The sequence below is a fragment of the Phoenix dactylifera genome, chromosome 10 (assembly GCF_051530095.1).
Source record: "Phoenix dactylifera cultivar Ajwa chromosome 10, Ajwa_hap1_PhDact_Kaust_v1.1, whole genome shotgun sequence".
NCBI lineage: Eukaryota > Viridiplantae > Streptophyta > Magnoliopsida > Arecales > Arecaceae > Phoenix > Phoenix dactylifera.
In genome coordinates, this window is record NC_143199.1 from 27,220,985 (window position 1) to 27,240,520 (window position 19,536).

Genomic DNA, 19,536 nt, shown 5'->3' on the forward strand with positions numbered 1-19,536 from the left:
TTTTCAACAAGGATTTCCATTCGTGGATTATGGAATCAGTGATACACAGTATCAAACAGAACGTACAGACAATGTTTCCACCTTGGAAGGATGGCAGAAGGTTGGGCAACTGAAAAGAAACAACATAGGAAACCAAAGCCTCCGATCCATCAGACCAAAGATATAGTTTATAGCCCAAGAAATTGCCTGACTCTCGTGTCTAAGAAAGCAAATCCATGATTTCCACATTTAACACCACCGAGTAAGAATTTGCTGGGTGTAATGACGTAGATTGCTGTTTAGAATCCCATTTTCTACCTACAAGACAGCCGTCCATTTTGTGATGTCAAACTCCAAATTTCAAGCATGTGATTTGATGACAGGATTGAGGGAAGCAACCATAAGCCAGCATGATTCATCATTCACAACTGTTGCTCATGATCTAACTTCAAAATTTATATCCAAATGAAAAAACTCCACGACAAGCAATGAAGAAACGGGTACAGAAACAAGATTTACATAGAAGCAAATAGAAATTATGACCAAGACACTCGAAGCAACGACAGTGACCACTTCAACAAAATGAGTTGATTTGAAACTATAAAGCAACAACAATGCCTACATGGAGGCTTCAACTTCAGATTCAGCTTCAACGGGCTCTGTCACCACTTTATTTCCACCTCTCAACCGAGACGAAACATTGTCAATAGCTGAATTCAGCTGACTTATCTTTGCATTCAGCATCTGACGAGTTTTCTGCTTTAATAAATCCTTTTATGTAAATATCTCAATGTCTAAGAATCAGATGCACACGCATCAAAAGTGTTTTTTACTTTTAGTGAGCATATTAAAGTGTTTAGTTAATTACCTCTAAACCTTCATCATTATAATATATGGGCCGCTTTGCCCTCTGGAATCCAGATTCATCTTCATTCAGTAAGGATCTCCTAATCTGCATAGCAAGAATTCAGAATGTAGGGTTTAGCCCCTTGTTAAAAAGCAAAACTGCAAATTGTAAAGCTACTTGAATAAGTAACTAGCACATTGCTAAGTCAATCACATAAAGCAACTGTTCGCACTCGCCCCACAAAATTTATCAGCAAAGAATCGCCGTCGGGCACATATACACAATGAATCACATAGGACATGATAACACATATCTTTAAAGACCCACTCCAGATTTTTAAAGAAACTAGAAGCTGCACCATGGGTTACTATTCACTTAAAAAGTACTCAGCATCACCTCAGGGATTTTAGGATTTACCAACATTATTCAAATAAATAACAATGATGATGAAAGCATATAAGAAAACTTCGCTTTCACTTTTCCAACAAATAAAGCTGTAGCATTCAATTCAGGGGTTTACATGGAGAGAGTATTACATTTCTTAAGATACTCATTGCCCAATGCAAGCTGAACCTTATCCAAACAGTGTTTGAGTTTGATTTTGCTTCTAGGATATGTATAGTAGCTTTTGAATCAAATTTTTGCAATATTCAATGTCAAGGAAAAATGCAAAATAATAATAATAATAAAGAATTGTTCTTTAGGAAAAATGTCAATACTTAAATGCAATAGTAGCTCTTAAGTTTAAAAACCCTGAAAATATCTTAACAATGTAATGAATTCAGGCATGTCCGGTGGTCATAACCCTATACCTAGAAAACAGAGGTTTTGGTTTTGAATCTTGGGTGGTGCATCCCCAAGTAATCCGACCAGCATAATTACAGTGCAGAAGACCTACCCCATCAATTTGGTACGCAGAAAGTAGATAGCCAAAGTTCTTGAACAAGAGTGGTTGCTATACCAGACCTTACGGATACCAGAACGCAACTCGATAACATGAGTGTCAATAAATGCTTGGATCTAGTAAAAGTACTCTTTTAGTGTGTGCACACTTGCATGCACGGATAAGTGTGTGTGTTCAACTAAGTTTAATAGGGAAATCAGCTAATTACGTATGAACATTGTGAATCATCAAGCATTCTCATTGCTTATTACTGGATAGCCAGTTAGGCTAAAGCGATGATTGAAAATTGGATTTTGTTGATTTAGAAGTCAATGCAGCCCAGCTAACGCAAAATATGGTTTTCCACCTAATAAAAACTTGTGATAACAACGAGACTTGGTTGCCAATGACCGTGATGTTCTGCAGAGTTTTGTTTTCTGTTACTCTACCCAAGTCATTTAGAGCGTTCTCATATATCTTGCATAATGACTCAAAGCTACAAGTTGGGTGGTTGAATTCCTAATAGTACAAACCAGCATAAGGCAAAAGGACTCTGTGAATGCATTAGCTAGCATGATTGATCACCGGACATCACAATAAGTGGAATAAATTGGGGCCTCATTTTTCCATGGACATGCTAAAACAATCATGCTGTAAATGTTAAACAAGGTGAAACCTCATTGAGCTGGCACCAAATTAAAAACATATAGTACATTGATATAAAGTTGGGTTGTTGTGTAAACTATTTCTCAAAAAAAGGCGAAACACCTGTGGAGCAAAGACATAGGCTAATGTTCCAAAAATTGCTCCACCTAAAAGGAAACCACCAAGAAAATCACCACCGCCACCTCTTGAACCATCACTGCAAATAAAATTAGAAGTATATTAATGTACCTACTTTTGAGAACTTGAGATGCAGATACTAGACGTGCAACTACTTATATCATAAATACCAGCATCAAATATTCCGGACAGCAATAGACACATGTCATACATGCATGAATGATGGTAAACTTCTGAATGAGGCACTATCCAGCACCATTCAATGAGGCAATCAAGTGTTATTTATCTCTGGAGCTGTAGCGCATGAATAGCATTCATATTTTTTTATCAATTTGTAGTTATAGGATAAAAGGGGAAAATGTAGAAATAGATTTGACAACGTGCTCTAAGTGGCAATTTGTTTGCTTAAAATTGAACCGCCAACAATTCGAATACAGGCTGCAATTGGAATTGTAGTTGCAAAACCTTTTTGGTTTCACTATCCATAACTGAAAATTGCAAATACAATCACATAAATTTGGTTGCATGTCGCTGAAAGATATATGGTAACCCTGCAGATGATCTAGTCAAGTTCCCTCCTTAGAAACACCGAACTGTTTACTTTCTATTATAGTTTAATAATCATCACATTATTTATAATTATAATAAAAATAATTACCCTAGTAATTATATCACTATAAAATAATTTGATGTCCCAATAATTAGATATGTTATTATAATCATAAATATATTTATAATATATGTTATCACAACAACTAATATTTATTACATAATAATTATTATAGAATAATTATGATAAATATTATAACTACTTACAGATTATAATAAAAATCATTATGGTACAATAACAACAATTAAATAAGTATATTATGATAATAATAATAATAATTGTTATGCTATTAAATTATTATAATAACATTATAATGGTAATTATTATAGTAGCATACTTTTCTATTATACCATAATTATGATCATCAGAAACTCCTTTCAAACGTAAAGGCCATAACAGTTGCAAAATGACTTCTGAAATTAAGTATTTATTAAATGTTGAAAAAAGTGTACCTGTACTCAGCATGAACAGACATCAACCGAGGGCGACTCGACTGCTTTGAATTCTGACAAAATGCCAATTGAGATTGAAAACCACCTGATAGTCTCAGCTGGTTGGACAGAGGGCTGAATTTCTCAGAGCAAACTCCACCTAACAAAACAGGGAAATGCACAAGAAAGAAACAATTTAAGCAGATATTGAAAATAACCAGAAAAACATGAAAGCTTGAGTTGACTATTAGCATATCGAATGCCATTATTACAGTCACAAAATTTCTTTTGAATCCATATGGAACTGTCCATCTCGATTTCCTAGTTTTTGTGCAACTTAAAAGTTCAAGGACATATCAAAGTCATTTATGACATAAGCAGAAATATTAAAACTTTATTAATATAGTTCTACTCTACATATTCGCATATCAATTTTCTTTTTGATATCTTTCCTCTCACATCCTTGTTTCTCTGAATCTGCTAGAATGTTATTCCAAGCTCTCAACTAAAATTTCTATCATTTTGAGATAGCATAGAATGTTCTGTCTCATGCAGAAAATGCTAACATAAAACAACCTTACACATGATACGGAAAAGTGTAGAGATGATCATTTAGATTACAAATTGTTGGTTGAGGAAGTGATATTTTGGGCTTTCATTAGAAATCAAGAGAAAGGCCCTTTTGAATGAATCTGGACTGCCAACATGTTTTCCAAGGCCAAAACCATTTTCATAATCTTTCACCGATGATGACGCGATTGGATAACATAGATATAGCTCCGTAGTATGTGAATAATGGAAAATTTGCTTAGCATCAGCTTCTTTTTTCTTGGACCACTTTCAAATTTACCTATATCTTGCACTTAAGTCATTCAGCAATTTTGTTTTTCTTTGGTGGGGGGCGGGGTTGAAGCAAATTCGGCACTTCAATTTAGGTCGTTTTTCTTACGAATTTCCACAACAATAAACAAATCCATATAAAAATTCAAGAACACCAAATTCCCAAGTTTCGGTGCTGAATAAGGTACAACATGAGCACCTTCTAATATAAACTACAATTTAAACTCAAAAGAAAAGGGAGAAAGCGAGCTGAAGGAATACAACTCTAGTGATTTAACAAACAGCGCAGCTCTCGAACGGAACTACCAAGCCTACGCCACGGTCCCAAAAACAATAACCTCCTTGCAAAAAAGATTACGCGACACAGATTCAATACTAAAGACCCCAAGGACTGTGAGATTAACAAATAAGCAGTACTAAATCTTCTGAGACAAATACCGACACGAGTAGAATTAGAGATTTATCGATCTCTAGATCAAGAAACAAAAGAACCCTGACCAGGAATAGAGGAGGAATCCGCACGGATTCGAGCACCGAAACCCTAGAAATCGACCTAGCAGCAATAGAAATCAAACGGATTTTCAATCAAACGAAGGAGGAGAAGCTCACCGGTGATGAAAATAGTAGCGGAAGACGCCGCCATGGCGATCGAAGTACGAGACACGTCACAGAGAACGAGAGATGGGATCCCTTCTCTCTCTATTTATCTTCTCTCTCTCTCTCTCGTTTCGGCTTCTTAGGAGGGTGGTTCTATATACACCCCCCCTATTGCTCAGGACACCCCCCAAAAATTAAAAAAAAATTAAATACTCTCTACACCCCCCATTTGCTAAGGACACCCCTAAAAAATTAAAAATTCCTAAATTACCCCCCACCTCCCCACCCCCTCACCTAAATTGCTCTCTACACCCCCCAAACCCCCCCCCACCCCGCTCTTCCCCTCCCCTAAATTCTACGTGAGTCATTGGACCTTTTGAGCATCGATGAGGTACGTATCATATTACTATTTGCTTGTGTTTGTCAGTACTTTTAATATGCGATATAGTATAAAACTGAAATGGACCTTTTGTTTTGCAGGTTATTTGGGATCCCCATCATCGGCTTCGGGGAGATCGCCCATATGTTGATATCGCATTTTTTAGTGGCTCCATCAAGTGCCTTGATATCGTAGAACCCTATCATCCAGAAAGGGTTCTTAGACAGTTTGGTCGTATTCAGACCATCCCTCGAGCGCCACTAGCCCCTACGCGAGCCAACAGAGGTTCCACAGCAGGCTCGTACCGGATACATGACTCCTATATGGATCAGCTTTGGGAGCGGTGGGAGGACCACGTGCTGAGCCAGGCGAGCAGGAGCCACCCAGTTACCCGGCCATCAGACAGCGTACCGGGATACATGGAGTGGTATCTCCGTATCACGCACGTTGCAGTTCAGCCTCCTCATCTGTGCTCGAGTACTCATTCTGGAGCTAGGGGAGGTCATGATGATGCTGACATGCACCGGCGGCGTATTGCAGATGCACTCGGTATCAGTACCGACATTGTACGGATGGGTCCCTCAGAGGCTACGTCACTAGGTGCCGGGCACCTATTTCATGCTATTTGTCAGATGCATCAGTTACTTCCAACTCATAATAAATTTATCCCATTTCTCCTTCAATTCGAAAAATTTTTTGCACTTGGCCAAAACATTCCTACTAATATGCCATCTACATAATAAATGTCTAGCAGTAGGAAATACTCTATGAATTGCATTCATCAAAGCCAAGTCTCTATCTGTAACAATCAACTCAGGCAAAACATCATCAGCTATGACACTGCGCAATCTCTCTAATGCCCAAGTATAGCTTTCTTCCCGCTCAGAATTTAAGTATACAAAAGCAATTGAAAATGTCATGTCAGTAGATGTCACCCCCACAATCTCTAAGAGCGGAAGACGATACCTATTCGTCTTGTACGTGCAATCCATTATCAACACACGGGGAAATGCACGGAACAAATCAATGCTGCCAGGGTGTGCCCAAAATAAGTCATGCACAACATCCGTATTAGTACAATTCCTATGCCACTCAATATATTTAGCCTCTGATAATTTACCTAATAGATGTTGCATTTCAGACCTCCCGGCTTTCTCTACAACCTTAAACCGTTGACGTACATTGTAGATAGTCTTGATAGTCGTAACATTGAGGGCATCTCTTTCCTTCAATGTGGATAATATGTCCTTTGGACGAACCAAACTCTTTGACATATCCACTAACAATTCCGTCTCCTGCTCAGATAATCTCCCTGCATATGAGTGCCCCTCCAGATTCTCTACAGCGGGATGATTGTGCACTCCACATACGACCAGTAATATCCAATCATCCGCAGTATCCAATTTCTTTCCTCTTAATGCAAAAGGGCATCCACACTTCTTTGTCCCACAGGCAGTCTTTATTCGCTTTTCTTTTTTGGTTCGGTACGTCCCACCCCTCTCACAACCTAACGTAATTCTGGGTTTCTTAGAAATGGTACCTGCATCGGATGATTTGATTACAACAACAAAACCATTTCGCCTCCCAGCTTCACGACACCAATTACACAAGTCCTCTCTACTCTTGAAGATCTATACATTAAACAATTTATGTAAGTACACAGTTGTAAAAATAGCTCGCTAAACTAATACAAAATTGCACAATACATTATAATACCTCGTAAGTTGTAAATTCGCTTGTGTAATCCAGTACAAATTCTGATCCAATTATACTCGATTCGGTTGTAGCATAGCCCTACATATAAAATAATTTATCACCAAGAATTAATGAATCAGAGGATCTGTTCGGCACAAAATTCAGCACGGCATGCGATTTGGCACCAGAAGCCTTCTGTTCGGCTGCACAGTGCCGAACAGAAGGCTTCTGTTCGGCTGCACAGAGCCGGACAGAACCCTTCTGTTCGGCTGCACAGTGCCGGACAGAAGCCTTCTGTTCGGCACTGTGCAGCCGAACAGAAGGCTTCTGTTCGGTTGAGGGTTGCCGAACAGAAGGCTTCTGTTCGGCACTGTTCAGCCGAACAGAAGCCTTTTGTTCGGCGATCCAGTGCCGAACGGAGCACGAACCGTGAAAAAAAAAAATTTCGAAACAAGGTGGAACACGTACCTTTGCGGCCGATTCTTCGTCCCAAATCACTAGTTGCTTGTCCATGCTTCGAATGGGGCTTAAATCTCCTTCAAAGATCGCCTAAACGATGTAAATGGATCGAGGGGTTTAAGGGGGGTTTGAGGGGTGTTTTTTTTTTCTTTTCAAAACGAAACGGAGGAGGAGGAAGGGGGGGTGTACTGAGAAAATTTCAAGGGCAATATGGTAATTACACTAAAGGTTAGTTTGGGTATTTTTTTTTGGTTTTTGGGGGTGTCCTTAGCAATAGGGGGGGTGTATATAGAACCCCCCTTCTTAGGATGGAAGCGAGGAGTTGATGTATTTCTTCGTTCCACTTATACCCTCAATATTTGCACGAAATTGCCGAACGTTGTAATGTGTACTATAGTCTTATCGAATTCGGACGGAGTTACACATGTAAGGGTGGGGTCCAGGACATTTATAGGGGTAAAATGGGAAGATAGTGATCATTTGTCTTCACGATGGAAGCCAAGTGATCGCCGGCTTCGTTTTGTCCGTCCATGGAGCATCGTACCACCTGTCAGCTCCCGCGTGGCTTTCGCTATCCGGGACCGTATCTTGCAGGTTCCCGCATATACTTATTATGCGAGCAAATAACAAAAGTTTAGTATTATTATTTTTACGAGACCCAAACTTGGTACCAAGAACTCTTTTGCTCCGCTACTAGCATATCACGTGGCACTCGGTATTGGTCCACGTAGCCCAAAGCACCAATCTTCTTGGCAACGTGGAGCAGCGAAATGTGATGTGTACCCAAACAATTGAGAAAGGGTGCAATTGAAATGTTGGGCAGTGGAGAGCAAAATTACTGTTTTGGTCTCAAAAAAATCACCACTTGTCAGTTACATTAAATTGGGTGTATATAGCTGTTTGATTGGAGGAAGTCGGCTGTCGAATGATGATGGGAATAAAAATCAGTGACTCTTGGTTCCAACTACTTTGGTTGGTTCCAAATGCGAAGGCAATTGGAGCACCATAAAAATGCTTTATTGTTTTACTGATCGATCATAAATAGGACATGGCCTATTAATATTCAAATTCTATTTCTATTCTAAATTCGGTTTTGGCCATAAACTATATACGTCGAAAGATATGGTCATTCTTATTTTCATTCTAATTTTAATTTTGGTTGCAAACCAAACGCTCCGTTAATTTTTTTTTCTAGAAAATTTTTTATATCCTTTGGTAACACTTTAAATATGCTAATAAAATGTGCTTTTATTTATTTGTTTGTTTTTAAATATGCTTTCAGACGCCTTTTATGTATGCATGACACCTTACTTGAGCACTCATAGCACTGCTCTCTTTTTTAATGAATATCCAAGAGAAAATACTTGTTCATGGAGAGCGGATGTTAAAGAATACGCTCCTGGTATGACTTTGCTAGGAAATGATTTTAGAGATCCAAATAGAATCAGTACTCAGAGGAGGAAGAGTTGACACAGAAGTAAAGTGAGGATTTAATGTGAAGTTAAGAAGAGAAATTATTCTTATTATTATTATTATTATTTGTATGAAGTATAATGTTCAAAGTCAAAATTTTGTTGGCTGCACTACTTGTATTCTCATTATGTTCGCTTGCTTCTAAGGATGGCATCCATGATCCAGAGGCAAGTATATTTTGTTAGAGTTTTACAGGTTCTTTTGTTATCTCATTCAGCAAGATAATATTCTCTCAAAGCATTCATGCAATGGCTACAGCAAGTTCTGCATTTTTAATGCTTGTTTGGATAATTGGAATGAAATATCTATAACCAGAAAAATAATATCATTACAGTCTTGGCTAAACCTATATTTATAAATATCCAGGAGTATCTTAAGAGTGGGCCAGTCCCAATTCGATGAGTAGAGAAAAAAGAGTTTATGAGAAAAGACTTTTTCTCTCTTTATAGGTTTTGGGTTAGCCTACTCCTAAGCTGCTCCCAAATATTTATTAGGCCTAGCTCACCCTATAAGTATATGATTTTGTTAGTTGTATTGGTCCAACTTATAAATTTTATAGAATTTTCTGTCCAATCATCCAAACAGACTCTTCAACTGTTGTCTTTCATAGAAATTAATTTAGTTGATCATGCGAAGCAAACTAAACTTGGCAAAACCACTAAATTATGATTTCATCATTTTTTAAAATAAAAAATACTATAATTCATAGGATATCAAACAAACGATATGTGATTGTGATTCATTAGTTCGCATTGATCAAGAAAAAAAAAGATTCCCTATCTTCTCGAAGAAGTACAGCCTTTCCACCATTTCTCTCTAACAAGTTAAATCAGTTGTATGTATAGCAGTTACTAGTGAATAAGCCAATGATTGTCCACACGCCATGAAGTACAAGCTTCCCCCTCTCCATGCGTGTTTCATTAACTTACATTAGCGCTTAGAATTAATGCATGGTATTCAACTTTCATCTACACTAACATGTAAACCCAATATCCCTAGAGATGCAAGTTTCCCTGCCAAGAGTTCGGATCCAAAATTGATTACTATAATCCAAGAGCTCTTTTCATCGTCATTTTTCATTGTCCATACTTTCTGTCTTTCTTTTTCCATGAACTAAACGAGTCTCTATATTCAGTGAAAGACTCTTCCTCAAGAGTTTGTTTTTCCTTTTCTTTATAAGTATCCCATTGCAGTTGAATGTAATGATATTTGTCGAGGGAAAGTTTAATATATTACTAGTTGTTTGTCTATGAAAGTTTATATTGAACCCGTGAAAATCATCTGATATAATGTCAGAGTATACAAGAGCTAAAAAAATTAGCAGTCTTCTTGTGATGGCTTGAGCTTAGGCCCAGGCAGGATCAAGGCCCGCCTATAAAAGTGGTGCCTTATCTGTTCGTGAAACGGGAGGGGGTGGGGTTGGCGGCACACGCCCTTCTGTTCGAAAAGCAGAGGAGACGTGCCCTGTTGAAAACAGAGCATGCATCGCTCTCTCCCTCTTTCTCTCGTTCTCTCATCGACCGAGCCACGCTGCTTTCCTCTGTCTCCCACGCCTTCTCCTCCTCTCGCGTGCCAAGTCATCTCTTTCTCTCTTCTTCGGTCGGTTAGACCCCTTAGGAGCTAGTCCATCCTAATTTTCTTATTGTAGTTCTTGCTTTATAGATATTGCATTTGAAAGGGGACAGGAAGGACTTGGAATTTGTGAAGACAAGGCTCGCAGCTGAGGGATTTGACGTCGTTTATGATATATTAATGGTAATTACTCATCTCAGTTCAGAATTTTCCTAAGCTCATAATTCAACCACAACTCGTATTTTTCTTATCGGGAAATGTCACTATTGCTGAATGAGTAATGGCAGTTGAAGTTACATGCAGAAATAGCTTCTGTGAGCACATACATATGGCAATTTTCATATGCTTTCAGCTGTAACATTTCTGTCTAATATAACCTTCATTCAGGGTGTGAGGTAGAGCTTATAACCTTCATTGCCAAAGCTAGAGCAGTAAGCATTTTTTTTCTCATAGATCTTGATATTGTTTGAACATTTAAAAGTGTATCCAATGGTTCAAGAAAACGCACTAGCTACATGGGTATTAATCATCAAGCTTAATATCATAATATGTAACTCAGCATATCAAGTATGAGTATTCCTGGTGTATGTGATATTTGAGTGCAGCGCTTTGTTGCCCTGAAGCCTTATGCAGCAAAATTGTGCCCTTATATCAAACACCAAACAGTCCATTCAAAGCGGTCATAGAACATATCAGTAACAAAATCAAATCTTTTTCATGTTTCTTAACTTGGTATTAATTACCCACAATTTGGATATAGCTCATATATTGTGCCTATCTAATTTATTATCAGGTTGTATTCAACTTGGTTTAATCTTTGCTTAATAGGTTTTAAGATGAGTAGCCCTCATAGGTGGTGAGGGTTAGGTTATCTAAGCAGCATTATGTGTGCTTCAGCACTTGGATGTAGCTATGAATGTGTCAGAACAAAATCCACTCTCTCTCTCTCTCTCTTTCCCTTCTCACTCTATGGCTTCAGCTGCTTAACCTGCTGGTTTACATTCTTAAATATGCTTCATGCGGAAAACTTGCAGGTATATTTATTGCTCGTTGGATCTGATCTGTGGAGACACTTTGAGGTGAGCTTTTGATTGTGGAATCTGGAAATCTTTTGTTCTTCTGGTGTTTAAATTATTGCTTTTCTCATATATTGTGAGGATGATTAATAGACTGAAGCAGTTGCTCCAAAGAGCAGACGCAAAGGAAAGCTTGAACTGCAACCCTGTGGAAGATTGGTTCTTCCATTGACTTGAAGCTGGACACCTGATTCCAATCCTAGACTCTGGAAAGCAGATCATGCAGCTTCGACATGTTAAGGTCAGTACAAACGTCGCATATCATAAATGCATGCCAAATGAGCTTGAGTGCAAATTCATCTGGTGCACCTCTGATGTCATGATGTGGTAGGCCAACCATGATGAGATCTAAGAGAACCATCTAAGTTTTCGTGGGAGCCGGTTGGTCTAAAAGGCCTCCATGCCTGCATGGTTCCTCTCCTGACTGTGAAATAAGATTTTGTATATCTTATGTGAATTTTTGTTGGAGCCATCTCTTGTGCAGTGGCTTTTTTTTTTTTTTTTTTTTTTTGGCTAAAAACAGAAGTATCATACATAAAGTGTACGGATACATTCAAAAAAGTCAAAAAACAGTATATCACGGAGTGCACTGGGCAAGGGCAACTCCGCTTCTCCTTCCTAGAGATAGTCCTCCGAATAGTTGGCAACAAAAGAGGCCACCCAATCCGCAGCTCCATTGGCCCCTCTAAATACGTGCTTCGTCTGGAGCACCATTCCACTACGGATCATGGTCTCGATATCTCTCACCAGTGGGTGATAATCATCGACCCCTCCGGAAATCTGCAGGATCCACCCAATGACCGTCGCCGAGTCACCCTCTAGAAGGACCTCTCTCCCCTGCAGGGCACGCCAAACGTAGCACAAACCAGCCCAGGCCGCTCTCAGCTCCGCTCCTGATACCGAGGTGTCAAACAAGTGGCAGCCCCCAGTAACAATCACCCTGGAGTCCGGACCCCTAACAACGAAATTGACCTTGAGGAAACACGGGGTGGGGGCTCCCAAATAAAAAACACCAAATGGGATGCTCCACAAGCAGATGAGGAGCTCCAGATATCCTGAGCTGTCAAAGATTTATCCGACCAGATCGCCTGAGAAGCCTCCACCGTCAGTAGTCGCGCCCTCTCCATCACTACCCCAGGTGATGGGTAGCTTTTCCCAAATGTCTAGGCATTTCTTGCAAGCCAGATCTGATAAGCAATATAGGTCGCCCGGACTGCCTCCGATCTGGATTGCAAGGCCCCGGCCAAACGTCAAAGGACCTGAAGAAAGGACGTCGCATGAGTCCAGAGCACCACGGGGAACTTGCATGCGTCCAGACCCTCCTTGCCCGGTGACTTTCATCAAGGCACGCTTTAGCAACATCAATTTCCACTCTCCTCTCTATCTTCTTCTTCTTCTTCTTCTTATAGTAATGATAATAATAATAAGATTTTGCCCATCTATTTTATGCGGGGTTTTCCAAATATTTCTAATTATGGCTCTTTGGAAATTCTTCAGACAATTTAAAGTTATTTCTGTTATGGGATTTGGCAAGGACTTTTATTATGGCACTTGGTAATTCAAAAGCAAGTAAACAAGTATACAACATTTCTGGATCCAGTGTAACTAATATTGAGGCTATAACAGTTTCAGTATATTTTGCATTTATGGATTTCCATCCTTCATGCTATTGCAGGCTGCTGGCTTTCCTGAGCAAGAAATCATTCACTATAATCCCAAGCAATTCGATTTTGGGACGAAGAAAGCCTTTCCTTTTCGAGATCAGGTATACTTGGTTGTGGGCCGGTTTCCAATCCAATTATTATGTAGTACTGCCTTGTAATTAAAGGTTTCCATTTAAGCTAGCCAAGGGTGAAATGTCATAAACAAGGCAAAATAAAGATGAAAACTCTGTGATCTCTACATAGTACAAATATCTAGTTCGGGCTTGAAAGATGATACTAAAAGAACCAAAGGAGTTATTCCCGTTGAAAATTTAATAGTAGATAGCAAACTTAGATAGTAACAAAGAAAATCAAATGCCCTCGAAGAAGTTATTGATATGTACGAGAAGGCTTTATAATGGAATATTTAAAATAACGTAGAAGGATTCATCAGAAAGTGTTTTTTGGCCCTCCAAAAGCTTTTCAACCTGGGTCTAAATTCGAAAAGTTTTAACAAAGATTAGCCCAAGTACAACTCCAAATAGGTCTGAAGCCCAAACTAGGCCTGGTCCAAAAGGGCCATCCATAGTGTAGGGAGAGGACCTGATAGGGGAGAAGTGAAGAGGAAGAAATTATTACCTACACTGCATGCATCATATGGCCCTCCATGCAGCCAATAATAGCCGTTGGTTCCTGTGGGTTCCATTCATGAAGCATGCATCTTGATCCACCATCATATGAACTAGCGGCTGTGATTGGCTACATACATGGCCATGCTGGTGTATGCAGTGTAGACAATAATTTCTCATGAAGAGAAGGTTTGGGCATCTATGGTGTGTAACCTTAACTTGATGCAAAACCAAATTTGTCTGGGCTCATTTTCTGCTCTTGTCAGAGAATATGTATTACTCAATAAGAAAGTCAAACCCCACAATTTTGGTAAACTAACATGCACTTGGAACCAAAAAAATATCATCTCCATCTATCTAGAAACTGCACTCTAGATGAAACTTGGAATTGTATCCAACCGTGACTATAAATATTTTTAGGTTGTGCCCAATGCAAGAAAGTACCTACACCAAGCCTAATTTGCATCCAACTATGTCCAGAGCGTATTTACGCAATTCCCATACATGTTATAACTACTACAAGCCATCCAAAAATAGATGTTGAATCATTCCATATCATCCCTAACTATGGCTTGTGAGATTGACCTACTCAAAACATTAAGAAACCCTGCAATGATTTTGCAGCAAATTTCTTCTATTGGGCTTTTGACCTACTAGCTTCTTGAAGAGCAGAAATAACTCACGTATCATGATTGTTACCAATTGATTATACTGGACACCAACAAGTCATTCAGGCCTACTTTGAAAAGAGGATGAAGAATTCTAGGAAAACTATCTTAATCCTTTTCTGGCTAATTAATTTCATGGTTGTATTTTTGAATTTATTTTTGTACACCTTCATGGTTAAGTAAGTCATTTAAGGGTTTGAAAAGAGGATGAAGAATTCTAAAAAAGCTTTTATAATCTTTTTTGAATAATTAATTTCGTGGGTGTATTTTTGAATTCATTTTTGTACATGTACATGTCTTTTCTTTTAACCCCATATCTTTAGTGCTTGTACCCCATATCTTTTAACCCCATATTTTTTTTTGGAATATGCATTGATTAGATCTTTATAATCCAGATTGATATGCCTTTATGCATATAAAGATTAAATTCGCATTTAAAAATAAAAATTGTGAAATTCATACAACTATATTTATCGCAATTAGAGGCCTTATGCGTATGCTTAACAAAAAAAATAAAAAGAGTTTTCATAAATTGGTCGATTTCTTCGTTTCCATCAGATGCTGATCAATTTCGAGGGTGCATCAATCAAATGGTTACGGTCACTCGGCAATATCAAACGGTTCTGCCGCACGTTGACAACGTAACGCCCACCCAGTGGCCGCCCAATACCTTCTATTTAAACCAACCGAGGGGTCCTTTCTTTTTCATCGTCGCTTCCGTTCTTCCTCTCTCCCGCCCAACACCAGCCACCTTCTTTCTTTTCTTCACTTGCTCATCGCCGCCGTCGCCATTGCCATCGCCGCCGTCGCCATTGCCGTCGCCGCCGTCGCCATTGCCGTCTCTTCCGTCCCCATTGCCGTCTCCGCCGTCGCCCTCGTCGCCATTGCGGGCGCCGCCACCACCTCCGCGGCCGCCTTCAGGGAGGAGATCACAGACGCGGCGAACAACCTCAGCATCGGCGAATCTTGCAAGAAGAACCAAATCCAAGGTGAGCCTGCCCTCTGTCCTTTTTGTGTACGTGTTTAAAGATCAACTGGCTCTTTGTCCCCAGTCTCGTCTTGTCTCTCTCTGTCTATCTCAAATTTGAATAAATTCGAGTAGGGTACGGTTCTTTCTGATCATTCGAAGCTCCGTTTCTTGGGAGAAACCCTTTCTTGCAATTAGGGTACGGACGTACGGTCTCTTGTTTTAATTCTTAAATTCTTGATTCGAATCCCGACGTCTCTATCTCAGCGTGCTTGTTGCTTTAAACGAAATCCTTTTCTTTCTATATTTGGATTTGAGCTATTGGCTACTGCTTTAATTGGAGTTAGTTTACGATTCTTTCTTTTGGTTCTTGAATTCTTGATTCCGATCCAATGAGAGATCTATATCTCAGTGTGTTTGTTTTTTTCCTTAAAAAACCCCCTTCGTTCTACCTTTGGACTTTATCTCTTGGCTATAGCTTTAGTTCTTGTTTGAATTCCTTGCTCGGAAAAGAAAGAATACTTTCATTGGACTTAGGCTTTTTTGTTCCTATTTGATTCTTGAATTGATTCGGATCCTGTTTCTTGGAAGAGAGGTAGTGCAGGAATTTTCAGCGTTCTTTAGGTGATTCTTGAAGCTACTTTATTTTTTGTTCTAGGTTCTTTGGTTCACGATCTGATAACTGAAACCTGGAGCTCCTTGTATTGATATTTTGAATGATTTACCCTTTTTGCACTTTCTGTCAAGTGTATTTCTTTTTCTTTCCCCTGTTTTTATCATATTATATGTTCTCTTTGATTGCATTCTCAGAGTACAGCATATTAAAGCTGAGCTTCTGTCTTTGAGAATGGGTACATTGCTATTTCTCTCTACTAGTTTTTAATAACTTATGGCATTTTTAGATCGTTACTTAAGTCATATGTTGCTAGTTCCTGGTTTTGATATTTTCATTTCACATGAATCAGAATACATTATTTAGAGTTATTGGATATCAACACAATGGTGAAAAGATCTGCTTTAGATTTTTCTTTTATTAAATGTATCCACCCCCACCCAGTTGCACGAGGGGATGGAGCCCAGAGAGGAGCATCAGATAGTAGCAGCGCAGGAGGGGATGGAGCCCAGAGAGGAGGATCAGATAGTACCAGCGCAGGAAGTAGCAGCGCAGGAGGGGATGGAGCCCAGAGAGGAGCATCAGATAGTACCAGTGCAGGAGGTAGCAGCGCAGGAGGGGATGGAGCCCAGAGAGGAGCATCAGATAGTAGCAGCGCAGGAGGGGATGGAGCCCAGAGAGGAGCATCAGATAGTACCAGTGCAGGAGGTAGCAGCGCAGGAGGGGATGGAGCCCAGAGAGGAGCATCAGATAGTACCAGTGCAGGAGGTAGCAGCGCAGGAGGGGATGGAGCCCAGAGAGGAGCATCAGATGATAGCAGCGCCGGAGGGGTTGGAGCCCAGAGAGGAGCATCAGATGATAGCAGCGCCGGAGGGGTTGGAGCCCAGAGAGGAGCATCAGATGATAGCAGCGCCGGAGGGGATGGAGCCCAGAGAGGAGCATCAGATGGTAGCAGCGCAGGAGCGGATGGAGCCCAGAGAGGAGCATCAGATACCTATTCTGACCTCTTCTAGTTCGGATCCGAAGTATAAACGGAGGCACTGTAAGAAGTTTTACTGTAAGAAGTTTTACACTGAGGAGGGCTGCCCGTATGGAGACACGTGTACTTTTCTGCATGATGAGCAGTCAAAGGCTCGGGAGAGTGTGGCGATTAGTCTGTCGCCTACAGTTGGAGGTGGTGGATATGACGGTGGACCGAATGCGTCGAATCAGAGGCCTTCGAGTTGGAAAACTAGGATCTGCAACAAGTGGGAGGTAGCTGGGTATTGTCCGTATGGCAGCAAGTGTCATTTTGCTCATGGGGCCGCAGGTATGTTTAAGTACTTATTTTTGCTCTTAAACTGCAGTTTGGTGCGAATTTCATTGTGAATGTGATGAAAAGTACAAATACTACGATGTGGCTTCTTGTTATTTCCTTGAATGAGATGGATGCAATGTTGGGCCTTGTGTTATTATTTTTATGGTTGTTAATCTTGCACCATCACAAGGATTTTCTTTGAGAGATTCTTATTCTTAACTAGAATGACTTGCTTGCATGATAAAACATCATAATCATCAACCTTTGAGTGCTATGTTTGAGTGCTTCATAAACACATGTCCATATACTTCCTAATTTGCCTATCATATATACAGAAAGACCTGATATGCGTTGTTTTGGGTATATGTGGTTTCTGTCTGACGTCGATGCAAAAGCCAAGTAATTCTGATGCTCATACAGAATGCTATGTTTTGAGCTCTGTATTATGGTGTGGTCTATGCATTTTGATTGGTTGCTGCCTTCTTTGCCCTTTTAACGAGCAATTCACATTTGTTACAACAAAAATAGCATCTGGTCGGCATTCTCTTACCAAAGAGCCGATGCACATTCTTTACAACAAAATAGCATCTGGTGTTCATTCTCTTAAAAAAGGGGAGGTAATCTGGGAAGTGGTTCGTTGCCTAATGGAACTCGGGGAATGCATGCCAACTGATTGTAAATTCTGTACACATGCTGCACTCCATGATGCACCACTTTTTTCTTGTTCTTTGGGTGTCTTACTTCATTTATTTCTGTGGCAATAATGCTAATTATCGGTTCAGCATTAATCCACTGCGAGTCAGAGTTCTATTCTCGCACTGATATGTAAATGCCTCGCTGCAGAACTTCACAGATATGGTGGGGGGCTTGTGGAGATGGAAGGCAGAGATGCTTCTTCAGTAGCCACAGATTCGAACCAGGCTGGGGCATCAACAAGGGCTCCTGCAGACACTGTTGTTGCATCCATGACATCAGTTCCTCATGCAGATGTTTATCACCGGAGAGGTCCTTCACAGAGGTCAACTGTTGTCGGTCAGAGGCAGGGGCTTGGTCAGGGTCAGAGAGTTCGGAAATCGAAATGGCCAGACAAGATCAAAGGGATATATGGCGACTGGATTGATGAAAGTGAATAGACCCATACGTGCCGATATAGCAGGGCATCTGGATGGAAAAATAATAAGTGTAGTCATCTCTACTAATTGCATGCGGGAACGTATTGTGTAGTCTTTATATCATAATTGCAGTGATACTGGTAAGCAATAGAAGGGAAGTGCCTTCACAAGGACTTCAGCGCAAACAAGGGGAACCCATAATCTGTCATCATTGATGGACTATGGTCGGCTTGTAGTAGACAACGAGGACCTTCTCTACTGCACGGACTCCTTTGTAAGTTCTACACGGGCCGGGTGAGGAAGGTACTCAGCTATGCCTTCCACACTTTCGAAAGTTGATTCGAAGACATGGGTAAATCCTTGATGCCTGTTCTCCATACTCGCTTTCCCCTGTACACAGAAAACAGCAATATCAAAAAACGACAGTGAGTTTATTTGTTGCTACGAGTAAAGAGAGTGGCCATAACCTTCATCGTCAGGCATGTCAGGTTCATGCGCTTCATATCTAATTTCTAACATCTCATGGTAACATGAATTGAAATCATTCAAGGTCTACTTGCATATTTAATTTCAGACAGTTCACAAATATCCCATATATTCCAGAGTTTGATGCTGCATTTCATGCAGAGGATGCTAAAATAAAAACATTAGAAGTTAAAGGGTAAGGATAAGGGGCTTGGGTTTAACTCGGCCATGGTAAGTGGAATTCATAATACTGTTAATTGCCACACCACTCTTATTGACCAAGTCAATTAATGCAGGAAATGGGCTTGGCCCAGGCTAAGAGCTAGGCCCGAAAGAATTTGGATCGAGTTTGGGCTTAAATGTAGAGCCCATTTATTTTTCGGGCTAGACTCGGATATGCCATTGGCCTTGCTGGAGCCCGAGCACAAACAAGGCCCGAAATGGAGCCCAAATTAATTTGTTTTTATATGTTGTTATTTAGAGAGAATGATGAAGAAGTAAAGGACAAATTAAAATGG

General features: G+C 40.0%; 2 protein-coding genes across 2 annotated transcripts; one reads left to right on the forward strand and one right to left on the reverse strand.

Annotated features, from left to right (window-relative positions):
- Positions 1–364: 364 nt before the first annotated feature.
- On the reverse strand, positions 365–5,212 carry LOC148702341 (uncharacterized). The gene is made up of 5 exons (XM_088705745.2): positions 4,983–5,212; positions 3,555–3,693; positions 2,478–2,571; positions 848–931; positions 365–735 (listed from the first exon to the last, which is right to left on the reverse strand). The coding sequence occupies exons 1-5, from the start codon at positions 5,014–5,016 to the stop codon at positions 598–600; spliced, it is 489 nt and encodes a 162-aa protein (XP_088561871.2). The 5' UTR covers positions 5,017–5,212; the 3' UTR covers positions 365–597.
- An 11,091-nt stretch (positions 5,213–16,303) lies between these two features.
- LOC120104459 (zinc finger CCCH domain-containing protein 56-like) lies at positions 16,304–18,693 on the forward strand. The gene is made up of 2 exons (XM_039115659.3): positions 16,304–17,453; positions 18,285–18,693. The coding sequence occupies exons 1-2, from the start codon at positions 16,601–16,603 to the stop codon at positions 18,572–18,574; spliced, it is 1,143 nt and encodes a 380-aa protein (XP_038971587.3). The 5' UTR covers positions 16,304–16,600; the 3' UTR covers positions 18,575–18,693.
- The last annotated feature ends 843 nt before the right edge of the window (positions 18,694–19,536 follow it).

Bases quoted from the DNA above. Each gene is read 5' to 3' on its own strand.
- LOC148702341 (XM_088705745.2), bottom strand. From the start codon at position 5,016: ATGGCGGCGTCTTCCGCTACTATTTTCATCACCG. The intron at 3,694-4,982 runs GTGAGCTTCTCC...CTGTTTTGTTAG, and splicing joins CGCTACTATTTTCATCACCG to GTGGAGTTTGCTCTGAGAAA. The intron at 736-847 runs GTAATTAACTAA...TTATTAAAGCAG, and splicing joins ATAATGATGAAGGTTTAGAG to AAAACTCGTCAGATGCTGAA.
- LOC120104459 (XM_039115659.3), top strand. From the start codon at position 16,601: ATGGAGCCCAGAGAGGAGCATCAGATAGTAGCAGCGCAGGAGGGGATG. The intron at 17,454-18,284 runs GTATGTTTAAGT...GCCTCGCTGCAG, and splicing joins TTTTGCTCATGGGGCCGCAG to AACTTCACAGATATGGTGGG.